Below are 13,625 nucleotides of genomic sequence, written 5' to 3'. Positions count from 1 at the left end.
AGACCAGTTTATTATTTAGGACACTAGGGGGGTCACTGGTCCCAAGGACTAGTTTAAAAATTATCCTTATTTCTAAGTCTGTCAGACACCCTACTTTTAAATTTGAAATTCCCGCTTCTTATTTGCGGTTCATGTTCAGCCCGCCAAAGATTTGGCTTCCCCATTTCCTGTCCCCACCCTTCACTTCCTTTTCAGAGTTTTCGCCACTAACAGTTTTGCACTGAGTTTTGTCATAAATGAGCTTTTAATTTTCTAAATAAAATGATTATATTTTGGTGCAAATCTAAATTTAAAGGTGGATTGTTAAAACTGCAGTAAGTATGCGTCATTTACAATATGGTTTAAAGGGAACCCTGTACGTCAATGGCCTAAAAGTTAGTGTCAAATAAATAAATATGCCAAGGCCTAAGAGGCTAAGAGAGGTGTTATTCATTGGGATTGGGCCTTTGTCTTGTTTATTAAACTTCTCAAATTACATTCAATAATATTCTATTTTTAATTAACCTTTGATGTTGTAGGTGAGCCATTAGAATTGACAATGAACTTTGGAATTAGTAACAATATGACAACAGTAAATCAGGTTTGTTTTTGCAAAATGGCTCTCTCAGACAAACATTCTCTCGATGTCAGAATAGTTATGATTAATTAACAAATGAAAGTTAATTACTATTTCAATTAATGCACTAGAAAATCGGCTTTAATTCTCAACTCCAAGCTGGTACCGAGGTGATCGCCAAATACGATTTTATAGGAAAATCACAAAATGATCTGTCTTTTCGTAAAGGAGACATTATGACCATTTTAAATGCAACTCAGGTTAGAAATTGATTCTCAAAATTGTTGCGTTGTAACTGTCAAACTGAACAAACCCTGATTTAGGATCCTAATTGGTATAAAGCCAGACGTGACATTGATAATGTTGAAGGGCTTATTCCTTCAAATTATATTCAAAAGAGATCGGAGGTCAAATTGCATGCTATGCCGTGAGTTAAAGAAATAATATCAAATTTTATACCTCTTAATAACCATTATCAATTTGTTTTAGATGGTTTCATGGTAAAATTCCCCGTGATGAGGCTGAAAGGCTGTTAGAAACCAGAGATGACGGACTTTTTTTAGTTAGAGAAAGTACTAATTTTCCAGGGGATTATACTCTTTGCGTGTGCCATAATGACAAAGTAGAACACTATCACGTCATACTTTCAAACGGGCAATTAACAATAGACGAGGAGGAGTTTTTTGACTCCCTCTCTCAACTTATTGAGGTTAGATTAATTAAAATCTATTTTAGCAGCTAAGTTAATTAATTTCTTACCATTTGTTAATTAATTAGCACTATGAAAAAGATGCTGATGGCCTCTGTACAAGGCTAAAGTCATCCGTGCCCAAGAAAGGGGCCTTAGAATTTTCAGTTGATATTAATGCCTTTGAAGAGGCAGGTTGGGTAATCAAAGAAAAGGATTTGCAATTGGGAGAACTTTTAGGGAAAGGAGAATTTGGGGGTAATTAATGAAAGGTTTAGGATCTCTTAGTTTCTTGACAAAGGTATTAACTTGGAATATAAATTTGAATCTAGATGTGAGGCTGGGAACATTGAGAGAGCAAAAAGTGGCTGTTAAAATCTTAAAAGATTCCAGTAAAACTGCTCAAAGCTACTTAGCGGAAGCCTCTGTGATGACCTCCCTTAAACATCAGAATTTGGTTCAGTTATTAGGCGTAGTCTTCAGAGATCAGTCTGTTTTTATTGTTACTGAATTCATGGGCAAAGGTTCCTTAGTTGATTATTTACGTTCGAGGGGAAGACTTCATGTAACAAAAAAGGACCAAATTAATTTTGCAACGTAATCCTTTATTCTTTATTCTTTTATTATTATAAAGTATAAACCATATGTTTTCGCAACTTTAAAGGGTTTACTTTTTCTTCTGTTTTTCTAGAGATACGTGTAGTGGAATGGCCTACTTAGAATCCAAACATGTTGTTCATAGAGATTTGGCAGCTAGAAATGTTTTAATCTCCGAGGATGGAGTAGCCAAAGTATAAAATGTTTTAAATTAATTATTAATTAGTTTTGTGGGTTTTTCCAAGTAATTTATAAATTAATGTTTGTTTTTTTACTAACTTTTTAGTTGTCTGATTTTGGTTTAGCGAGGGAAGAATCTTTTAATGTTGAAGGTGGAAAATTTCCCATTAAATGGACAGCGCCAGAAGCTTTGCGTTTTAACGTAGTAAAAAATTGGGTGTAGAGTTTATAAAAACTTAATTTTGTATCCTAATATATTTATTTCTTATCTCTAGAAATTTTCTAATAAGTCAGACATGTGGAGTTTTGGTATTTTGTTGTGGGAAATTTACTCATTTGGTCGGGTACCCTATCCTAGAATTGTAAGAGTTCTACTTCCACTGTTACTTACTTGATAATTTAATTAATTAATTTTCTTTATTTAATGATTTTAATTTAATCCTTATGATCTTAAGCTAATAGGTTAGTTTTTCTTCTTTTTATCTTCTTAGCCATTAGCGGATGTTGTGAAACATGTTGAGAAAGGATACAGAATGGAAGCCCCTGAAAGTTGTCCTCCGGAAGTTTATGAAATTATGAGAGAAGCTTGGGATGCGGAGCCAGAAAAGCGCCCAACATTTGTCGCAGTCCTAAGTAGGTTAGAAGTCTTGAAAGCGGCAACACTCTGAGCCCAATCCAATCTCTCAATTTCTTGTAAGTTGGTTGCTTTGTTTGTTTATTTTATTTATTGAAAAGGGAACCTAGGCCTTTACCTTTAAGTAACGATCTGACAGTAATTAATAAGGCTATAAAAATGGTTGTTAATTGTTAGTTGCTTATGAAGTCTTATTGTCAGAAATACTAAACAATTTCTATTGAATTCTGAATTGGAGACCAAATTGGAAGGCGTCAGCTGGGCCATACAATTTTAGACTACCAATATAGACGTCTCCTCCTCCCCTCTCAGTACCATTCTATACATGTACAAAAACCAGTTTTTAGACCTTCCCCCCCCCCTCCCCACCTTCATAGTACTGCAATAATGCATTACCAAAATTCTTCCATGATCCCCCTTCACCACTTAAATAAGATAAAGTCGCTTGAATTTGAAAAAGGAACAAGCCAAAAAACGGGTGAGGTTGAAGGGAGATAAACTTGAGGGGTCAGACACTTGCAAAACTCTTGTGGGGGGGGGGCTGATTCATCAATATAACTACACATTCTTTATTGGGTATTGAAAAGGTATACTTTTCTGGGTCAGGGAAACAGTTAATACTGTGTTTTCAATTTTATGTAAACTTAAACTGATCACACTTAAAGGGGATGTCTGACCCCCTCTCCCGTTTTACCCACCCCTATGCTAAGCTCTATGAGGAAGATGGTAGCATGAATCTATATAACTATGAATATACAGCTCTGTCATATGCCCCTTCTATCATGTCGATTTGGTTTGGGTGTTACCCTCCTAGCTTTGACGCGTTTTGCGTAGTTCTAATAGCCAATCACGAGACAAGAGGAAGTGACGTTTCGAATTTACACAACCCCGGACTCCCCCTTCCTTCTCCCGCTCCTAACACTAGCAGACAGTGACTGATGTCTCCTTTCGCTAAGCCCCGCCCAAACCTTATCGAGAGGTTAGACAGCGTAACGCAGCTGTATATTCATAGTTATATAGATTCATGATGGTAGTTTGTCCCATTGTACAAACAGCAAAAGATAAAGAAACATGAAAACTTTGGTTTGGTATATTACAGAATATTTTACACAAGCGCAAAAGAAACTTTTTAAATAAAATTAAAAAAAAACTGGATAAAATCAAGTTATAATAACAAAATATGGGCCTTATGTGCGATGTATATCAGAACTTGGGTGTGCCTTCAATGTATGGTGCATCAGAAACAAAAATGTTTTTAATTCCACGAACGGTTTCCTTTGCCCCCCAACATCCTGCCAACAGAATTGATAGCCGCCCTAAAAAAAAAAGGATTATTATAATTTTAAAAAGATTTGAAGATGATGAAAGTTGATTGTAGTTTTTATTGGCTTTATAAACTACCCTAAGTCCAGAAAGCAAAAAAAAAAAAAAACAAAACCCACCTCCCAAACCTTCCTTAAAAAAATACCAGAATATAGTTTATAGTGTAGCCTAGATTATAATTAATAGTAATAATAATAATATCTGTAATATTTATATATACCCAGTAAAATAATGACCGGAAGACTAAATTGGAATGAAAGTGGGAGAATTCAAAATGGTTTTTTTATTTTAATTAATAAATTAAATTAAAAAAATATAATTTTTGCGTGCGCCCATTGGTGCCAAGAGGTTTTTTTTTTGAACCATCCATTTTTTGAGGAATTTAGTTTAGACCCTGATTATATTATTTAATGAATGCATTGAGTACCTTTTTTTTGAGAAAAGGCCAAAGAACAATTAACAATTGGATACTTTGAGAAATAATTAATTCGCGCGGGAAAACATTTTTTAACTGCTTAATTTTTTTATTTCCTTCTCTTTACGAAGTTTAAAAGAAATTAAGATATAAAACACAAACAATTTTTAAGACTAAGTCAATGAATAATGGCAACATTGTTCGTCCATTCTCGATATATATTAAAAAAAAAGTGCATTAATTTTTTTACCAATATTTTTAGAGTAGTAGTTTATATCGCCATTTTTAAAACAAAACAAAAAAAGTATATTAGTTTTGTCGCTTAAAATAATTAAAAAAATTTAAATTTTCAGCACCTTGGTACAATGTACAGTTTTAATAATAATAATTAATAATTAATAAGTTTAAATATTAATGAAGCGCCATTTTTTCTAAACAAATAAGATGAAAATTTAATATTTTATTTATTGGAGAGTAAATTTTTTATCGCCTAATTACTATAATAATTATTTCTATTTGAAGAAATTTGTGCTTCCTCGAGTATTTAACTAAAAAGAAAAAAAAAACCCCAATTTTTAGGTGTTTTTAATTTAAAAAACTGTGGTTAAAAACTAAATGAAAATTTAGCGCTTTTTAGTTTTTGTCCCCCCCCCCCCCACTAAAACGACGAGTTTTTTTACATAAATAATGTACTGTACCACGTAGTAGTGTTGAAATAATAAATATACTTTTGGTCAAAAAGTTGCGTTGTCTTCATTTGAATCCACTCCTTTTCCTAACTATCAATAGACCATTTCCATAAAAAAATGTGGGTCCGGGCATACCCTGGGGCTGATCCATTGCCCTCTGTGCAATATCATGATACAAAAAGCCTACAGCGCAGGCGCCAAAATACGAGATGGAAGACAAAGTTTTATCCCCTGCTGTCTTCCCCTGTTAGTTATATCGAAATGGTCTCTTTTTGCTGTTTAAACACTGTATTAGTGTTCGTACGGGACCCCGGTACCTAAGATGTAATATGTAGTCGGGGGGGGGGGGAGTACTAGGAAATTATTTTTGACCTATTTCTGTGTGACTCCTTTCAAATAAATTTTCAAAAACGTCAAAAAGCAGAGAATGTTACAATTAAACAGTGGTACAGTGATAGGTCAAAGTTCACCATCCTCTTTGTCGGGTCCCTCCCCCTTCTTTTTTACACTGGCCCTTCGTGGGAACAGATTGTTGCTACGTAGCTCGGAATTAGCGTGCTTTTTATACCTAGTTGAAAGTCGCGAAATTCAAGCACGAAGCCAACATTAAATTGGTAAGTACTTTGTTATTTCGACTTACAATTTTTCGAGGGGCCGGTCACTCATTGTAATCGGTGTACACGGCTGTACCTTTGACTGTACTAAAGTGATTACGCGTAATCTTGAAAAGCCCTGCCCTGACAGTGAAAAAATGATTACACGTAATCCTAATCGGTGAACAGGTGATCTGACAGTGATTAGCCCCTCGGAATTTCACGAAAGAAATAGACAAAACGTATATATTTTCTTACAACATTTTATACGTAACTTATGGGTATATATTACATATGAATGAAAATACATTCAAAATACCAGTACATGTACAATGTAATGTGTGTTTTATAACTCTTTCAAAAAAAACAGAAAATATCTGATAAAATTAACATTATTTTCTAATAACACTTAAGAAACATTTTTTTTCTCTCAAATTCATAACATCTATTTTTTTTTTTTACTTCTTTTATATTCTCAAATTCTTTACAACTTTAAACGTCTTAATATAGTATTTTATTAAACATTTTCCTTAAATTATAAATAATCTGTACAAAACTAATGATAATAATAATATAAACTTTGTAGACCTATAATAATCTTATATTTAAACCTAATTTAAATTTTTTCAACTGAAATATTGCTATAATATAGGAATTTATTTCCCTTTTATATTGCAGGTTTTTCTTCAACATCTTTTTGAAGAAAAAAAAAAAGAAAACTGAACTTGAATTAATCAACATTTTTTGGCACGGTAAATATATTTGTTTTTTACAAACTTACGTTAAAATGGACCACTTTAGCATTGTTTTAAAAGTGGGAGGGGTTTTTTTTGGTATTATACATAGCACGCTGGAAATATTGTTTTTAAGATTTGTAAATAGAAGTTTGTATAAATTAAATAACACCTATAAAGAATAAAGATACGGTACCCTTAATTCTTTTTTTCGGGTAGGCCTAATTGTTTGTTAATTATTAATCATTTTAACAATTAGTTAGAATATTTTATACAAACGTCTATTATGCGTATCTGTTTTGTTATTTTATTTTATTTTCTTTGAAAATTTAGAATTAATGAGTTTAAAATTTACTTTTAATCTCATTTGTTATTCAAAATTTGAAATTCCGAACATTATTCGGTCAGTTTAAAATTTCTAAAACGTCTTGGATTTTTTTTTTTCATTTGACAATCTTAATTCTTATTATAATTTGATCAAAAAATATAACCATTTAGTTGGTTTTTAAACATCTCTTTAAATTTTGTGTTGTTATGGTTGCCCGTTTGTCAACTAAAACAATGTAATTATTGACTTTATTAGTCAAAAATCACGAAGTTTTCTTATAGTATTTGAACAAATGCTTGTGATATGCGGGCGCAATTATTTTGTTATGGAGGGAAAACGTTTGTTTGTCTGGCGTCACGTGATACACACATTTTTTTAAAGGCCTAAATTTATTATACACGAAAAAAAAAAAAGAATATATGGAAATAAGTATAATTACAAAGCGAGTGTTATGTTTTGAAACGTGGGTTGTAGATATCGTTTCACATCTACGTGGACTAGACTAGATTTGTATTTTTTTCTCTCAATATTATAATGACGATTATGTTAACTCCAATAGGAGTCAAAAAGAAATATTTTCCCCCCCAAAATCTCACGATTTTTCGTGAAGAAATAATAACAAAAATGATATAAAGTTCATGGTGAACAGGTAACGCGATATATTTTTTTCATCATGAAACGGACATGTTACTTGCTAGAAAATGTGGTATTTTGGTTTAGTATGTAAAATGAAAGAAAGTTTCTATCGTATGTGCTTCCCCATAAAACTATGCGCTAGTTGGTTTTCACTAGAGCTGTTCATAGAGTCAACTAAAATTGCATTTTTCAACTGGTATCTGAACCACTTTCTTGTCCCACTTTTTCCATTATGGGTATCTTGTCTTTTGGCTCCTTTTCGCGCCAGTAGAGATAATTTAATTTGAGCTGTTCCAATAGTTCGGGGAAGTTACCAAAAGCTGAAACGTTAAAATTACGTTTAATTAGATTTAATTTAATTAGCAAATTACCGATTTGCGTTGACATCTTACCATCCCAAGCGTCAAACATATCATTGACAAAGTATTCCATGAAACCTATTTGTGACTTTGGTATGTTGCATGTCTTGCGGTCAAAAGCGGGCATGACTACTGGTAGACCCAATCTCCTCTCTTCGTCAGTCTATAATAACAGTCATAAATATTGTGTGACAGAACTAAAGATGGTTCAAACATACCTGCGCGCAATATTCCTCGGCAATTCTACTGGCCCATTCGGCGCAGAGATGGGGCGGACGGGCTGGATTGGACACATCCGCGCACTTAATTAGCATACGTTTGACCAGAACTACGACCTCCGGTGTGACCACTATATCGTTTGATACGCCTCCTTCTAATCCTTCTATATTAGACTATAGAAAGAAGTATTAGAAATCTGACCCAAAGTGTACTTGTATCGTATCTTTATACTCACGTCACATTCGGCGACCTCGTTCTCGACGGGTGACGTCTTTTCGAAATTATTCACAAACTTCGAAATGTGTTCGAAATGCTTGGTCATTTCGGTGGCCAGTACCATGTCGATGACCGACTGTCGAACCATTCTGTACATTTCCTTGTCCAAGTTTTTAAGGATGTTAGCTTTCTCATTTGACACGGTTAATTGGAAAGCTTTAGCGGCGTGGTGACTTTCCAGAACCGACCTAAAAGTCTCGACAGTTTTGTTCGCCTTTCACGGAAGGAGACACATTTTCAGTAAAAACTTACAAGTCATTGTAAAGAAGCGCGAGTTCGTTTCCGGAATTGCAGAGGAACGCGCTGTTCTTTCCAGGATGGTCAATGTCGTGGACGACAGCCGCCACTAAGCAAATAGCCTCGTCGATTGAATCGAAAATGTTCTTTAGACGGAGTTTCTCCAGGAAGTAGGCAGTCGCTTGCATAACATCCGCGGCGTGGGTGGAATTGTGGTAGGGATTGTCGTGGTAATTGGACTCGATTAGGGAAAACCAATTTTGGAGGGTTGTCTCGTCGCAGTTCAGCGACGTGCAAACGTCGAATCGGGAGAAGATGGCCATGCCCAACCATATAAGCGGCCTGTAAATTTTACAAGTGTTAACTTTGCAAACCCAAACACATTTATCGTCACGTACCTCCTAGAAGTCATCTTCTCCAACTCAAAGATTTCGAATCCCCATTCCATTTCCGTCTCTAGCAAAAGTTTAATATTGAGAGGAGCTGTCGCGAGACTGGGTAAACTTGCCGTGGGTGTCGGGGGTAACATCGGACCTTTCCCCGTCACTTCGTGAGACATTTTTCTCAGGGCGGACTTGTGTCCCTTTGAAAGAGAACCGTGTTTAGTCTCCCAGGTTATCCCTTCGTAAGTTATTAAAGTACTTACCGACATCAGCCCGCTAACCAGGTCCGAAGTCACTTGGTCATTTAGATGATTCTGGTTCAAACCCGGAAAGACTGGCGAGTAAAGCTCGGTACTTCGGAGAATATCTAACACCTTGTCCAGCTGTTGGGCTACCGGTAACTGGCAGTTATCTTGGATATTAACCAGCAGGTTTATGACCTTCGTGATTGGTGCCTCTATAGTTAGCGCGTGGAATTTAGCGAAAGATTGTCGCCTGTTCGTAGCGTTTGACGTGTTGTCTATAAGCGAGTTAGATTCAGATATGCGTTAATTTATAAATCGCCTGTCAAGCGTCAATTTTCACTCACTTTCGCTACACAGTGAACGAACGTCGCACGATGTTTTTCTCATGGCCTTTAGGGCGCTGTAGCTTAACATATCTGAAAAACAAAAGAACTATTAGTAATTGTTAGCGTAAAGCAAATAGGATATCGGTGCCTCTGGGGCAAGTGCCAAGATTACCTGGATCCGTAGAGAAGGATTTTTCTAAGAAATGTGGCATATCTTTCACGTAAACCAGATGTTCTACGCAGCTAAATAAACCAAAAAAGAACATAAACTCAAAATTCTTCCTAATTATAAATTTACTTCCAATTCAACAAGTGGTTTACTAACCCCTTATGGCTTTCTATAGAAGCCATTTTATTCCAAAAATGCAGATATTCACCAGACTTCTTTCTATTTAGAATTGACGTTTCCCACTCCTGAAATTTCAACTTATAAATTCTGGAAGCCGCTTTGGTTTGACTTGAACACGTACCTTGCTCTTCCTGACGTATTGTTTATTCAGGTTTTCTATCTGGTCTTTCTTTTGACTGTCCGTTCTCTGCAATTCTTGAGCATTTTTCCCTAATATTTCCGAGGCCGGGTGACCTAAGATGCGTTCGGACGCTTGATTGACGAATTGTATGTCGTGGTTGGGACTGGTGACCAGAACCCCTTCTCGACAACAGTCCAAAGCCGTGAAGAGAGCTTGCGCGGCTTTAAGTTTGTACAGGTTGTTAATCTCATTGTGCTCTAGTTGAATCAGCTCGTTTAAACAGTAGCCAAAATTGCAGCTTTCCAGAAACCACTGAATCGTGATATATTGTTGTCTTACATTAATTAATTTCATCACGGATAAAGGATATATTGTATAATTTCAAATTAGTTAAGGTTCGTACCCTGTTAAAGCCTGATTTTATCAGAGGTAAAACTGACGCCTCTTCTTTTTCGGCTAAACTGAAACAAATTATCTCTGTTAGACGTAATAAATTGTTTAATTAACTTACAAAGTTTAAGCGCCTTCGCTAGAGGGGTTTACTTTAACAATAAGACTACTTAAGTTTAGCATCTAACAACAGTTTATATGTCGCACGCACTTGGTGTAATAATCTATTTCTTGAAAGCCTCACCAGGCGTAGCTTTACTAGAATATATGACGCTTCACCTACGGCACTTCGTGACATGCTCTCAGTAACCGGTGACAAACTTATGTTATGAACTTATCTTATGAACTTATGTTACACAAAATAGATTATTTTACTAATTGGCTAAGACATACACGCGTCCTAAATTCTCCTGTCCGTTATGTCAAATAGCCCCAGGGAGAGACCTAATAACGTTCCCCCTCTTCGATTTGCCCATTACGTTACAGGTCATAAGGGCATTGTGACCTTTACAGAAACGATGCCGTTATTCATGGGCCATTAAATCTGACCCTATATCGATTAATTTCGTAATTTTGTACATGGGAAGAACATACTTAGTAGAGTGTAACTTCGATCAATACGATGTATTAACGTACCCTTTTTTAACGACGGCAACTATGCAAGTGTATTGGCTACCTTTAACGGCTCTTATAGATCTAGGTATAGAAACAGTATGAATGCGTATTAGTTTTGTACGAAATGGTGTATAGACGAAGACTTATTAATATTTTCTTTCTGTTTTTTCATCATACCTGCAGACTTGTAAAGGATCGAGGCGATCCGTTTGCCTGGTATCGATTATGACCAACGTCGCTTTGGTATCATGATAGGCTTCGATAGCCTTTTCGGCTGTATTGACCACCCAACATTTGAAATGCAATTTTTCGGCGGCCAACTTCAAACAGCCCGTCTGAGCGTCTTCTTTCGCGAATACCAACAAAGCCTAAGGATTTAAAAAAACGTCAAATCTTCAAAACTTCTATCTACTAGCTCCCCCCAAAAAAAATTGGGTGAGTGACATTTTTTAAATATGAATTTATGTTAAACATCAAAACGTGACCCTGAGCACATAGTGTTTTCTGAGTTAAGCTATTTATTTCTACACAGCGAAAAGGTATCAGAGTCTATAGACACTCTAGTTTTAAGGAATGTACAGTTGCACACTTGGGAATAACACACTTCACTTGTAGTTGAGTCTTATTTGGTTGGCTTCGTCTATAGGCATTCATAACTTTCGTGGAAATACGAAAATTTTGAGAACTTACTTTCATGCCGGACTAAAATCGTATAATATCAGTTTATTAACCGAACTCTCTTCTCTCTGATTGAAATAAATAGCACTGTTTTGGTAGAGTTTTCGAGAACTCCAAATTGTATGCTCTTATCTAGAGTATTTCAACTGATATACATTCTGCTACTTGAACACGAGGATCTAAATTCCTTAGAAATTTATTTTAGAGAATATTAAACTCAGTATTAAGAATCTTAAAAGATCGTGGAAGCGAGTAAATGAGGATTTTAACATTTAGGTTAAGGGACATTTGCCATTTTTAGACCAGTACTAGAAACTAAATGTATTGCGCATTACGGAAAGTGTTCTACATTTCGTATTAAGACGGCATGCACGTGCCTCTCTAAGTTGTCTCTAAAAGTCAGTCCCTAAAACTAAGGAAGGCGAGCTTTATTAGAATCGCATTGTCTTTGTTCTTAAGACTTTAAGAGAGAGAATAGCCCCTGTGATGAAGATTGCTCTGTAAGGAACAAAAGGGAAGATTCCCTCTTCGTATTCCTTCATCCTTTAAGCTATGATTAAATTATGCGGCTCGGTGCAGTTTATTAAGAATCAACTTTAGTCCTCCATGGACAAAAAAATTGTTAACCCTTGATTTCCCCAGAGCTAGTTTTCTAAAGGTAAAAACTATAACTAGGCAAAAATACATGTGTAATCATCTTTCGTCCAGTCCATCCTGTTTTTATTAAAACAACCCAGACTTAATATTATTAAAATGAGGTTAAAGTTGTGAAGGAAAATGTCTGTATCTGTGAGTGTTTCAAGCCAAACCTCTTCTATTTCAATTCTATTTATTTCTTTGAAATTCTCTTTGATATCAGTGCAAACTTAAGTTGTAACCATATATCATACAAGAATGTAGATGGTAAAATTCTTTTGATTAGGTCGCGCACTCCCTTATGGCCATCCAGGCCTCAGCGTCTTAATAATTCAATTTCGATGATTACTGGAGCGTTTCCACACCAGTCTCGTTCATTCCTTTCTCTATTTATCTTTAAATTTCAGTTGGGGGTTGGATTGGTCTTAGTTGAAAGTAAAGTGGTCTGTTAACCCGTTTTGTGTTTTGGTTTTTACATCGTTAAAAGATAATAGGCTTGACTCGCGCCCCCACATTTCTCCTGAATATATTTTTCAACGTAACGCAAGAAGAGACGTTGTATTCAGTTCAATTTAATCTTACCAAAAAATTTAGGACTAGAACTTTCTTTAACTTCTTTAAGAAGGAAAGTGAAACGTTGAAGGGGTTTTTAAACTCTAGAATCATATATTTTTCATAAAAAATCTTTTATCTATACTTGACAAATATCTTCTATTATTCATGGAGATTTGTTTTAAATTTCAACAAAATTTTCACGATAAACAAGCACTTATAAAGTAAAAAGTTATTTCCCAGTCAAAATTAATCTTTTAATTTTTGCTAAATTTAGTTTGCTAAAGTTTCTTTCTACAACTCAGAATTAAACATAAGGTTACTAAATAAAATATTTAAGCGCCTTTTGTATCGAGCTCCTTTCCTAGCGCCCCTCTAAACGGTATAAATTACATACGGTAGACGTTAACTAGTTTCGAGGTGAATTAACTACGTAATAGATAGAATGAAAATTGAGGTAACGGGGGCCACGAGGTATGTATGTACATAACGCCAAGTACAGGCAAATGGCGAAAGAGAAAATATACGTATTATATTATCAACGCTTATCTCTCTCCGTTTTCAACCTAATCATTCGATTAAAAATATTTCTACAAACCCTGCAGATAACCCTGTAACCCCCTTTTTTTCCGTAAAGCTAGGCATTTATAATTCTTGTTTTTATTATCGAAATATGATAATTTAATAACATTGTACGTGCGTTAAGAGACGGTTTTTGTAATGTCTCTTTCGATATAACGATGCGGTATATTTCGTAACTGATGGTAGGATTACTATTGTTTTGAGGATTGTGTAAGACCTTAGAATCAATTGAATTTATCAAAAGATGCATTGGCTCTTTATTTTTTTGCAACTATAGTTTATCG

The 13,625-nt window shown here is 35.1% G+C and overlaps 2 protein-coding genes across 4 annotated transcripts in view; one reads left to right on the top strand and one right to left on the bottom strand.

Moving 5' to 3' along the window:
- The first annotated feature begins 182 nt into the window (after positions 1-182).
- Csk (C-terminal Src kinase) lies at positions 183-5,134 on the top strand. The gene is made up of 12 exons (XM_089860037.1): positions 183-314; positions 519-580; positions 688-816; positions 880-983; positions 1,046-1,265; positions 1,334-1,502; positions 1,577-1,841; positions 1,936-2,035; positions 2,128-2,223; positions 2,297-2,383; positions 2,513-2,714; positions 3,755-5,134. Exons 2-11 carry the CDS (start codon positions 539-541, stop codon positions 2,687-2,689), a joined length of 1,389 nt encoding a protein of 462 aa, XP_089716163.1. The 5' UTR covers positions 183-314; positions 519-538; the 3' UTR covers positions 2,690-2,714; positions 3,755-5,134.
- Positions 5,135-5,922: 788 nt separating this feature from the next.
- LOC149610102 (high affinity cAMP-specific and IBMX-insensitive 3',5'-cyclic phosphodiesterase 8B-like) overlaps positions 5,923-13,625 on the bottom strand; it is a 39,501-nt gene continuing 31,798 nt past the window's right edge. For 2 of the 3 annotated variants that reach the window (XM_089860034.1, XM_089860035.1), the window contains exons 3-16: positions 11,071-11,261; positions 10,915-10,974; positions 10,292-10,349; positions 9,889-10,200; positions 9,744-9,832; positions 9,591-9,661; positions 9,437-9,508; positions 9,111-9,367; positions 8,863-9,047; positions 8,480-8,806; positions 8,187-8,415; positions 7,951-8,124; positions 7,766-7,895; positions 5,923-7,693 (exon numbers count right to left, since the gene is read on the bottom strand). In XM_089860034.1, coding sequence (XP_089716160.1) covers positions 7,563-7,693; positions 7,766-7,895; positions 7,951-8,124; positions 8,187-8,415; positions 8,480-8,806; positions 8,863-9,047; positions 9,111-9,367; positions 9,437-9,508; positions 9,591-9,661; positions 9,744-9,832; positions 9,889-10,200; positions 10,292-10,349; positions 10,915-10,974; positions 11,071-11,261 — 2,286 coding nt within the window. In that variant the 3' untranslated portion in view covers positions 5,923-7,562. Of the gene's footprint in view, positions 7,694-7,765; positions 7,896-7,950; positions 8,125-8,186; positions 8,416-8,479; positions 8,807-8,862; positions 9,048-9,110; positions 9,368-9,436; positions 9,509-9,590; positions 9,662-9,743; positions 9,833-9,888; positions 10,201-10,291; positions 10,350-10,914; positions 10,975-11,070; positions 11,262-11,583; positions 11,641-13,625 lie in introns of those variants that run through there. The other variant, XM_089860036.1, reaches the window with a different exon arrangement.

This window comes from Phalangium opilio, unplaced genomic scaffold (genome assembly GCF_054372755.1).
Source record: "Phalangium opilio isolate 3A_F unplaced genomic scaffold, DU_Popi_V2 ptg000344l_1, whole genome shotgun sequence".
Taxonomy (NCBI): domain Eukaryota; kingdom Metazoa; phylum Arthropoda; class Arachnida; order Opiliones; family Phalangiidae; genus Phalangium; species Phalangium opilio.
This window is presented reverse-complemented; position numbering and strand designations above follow the sequence as displayed.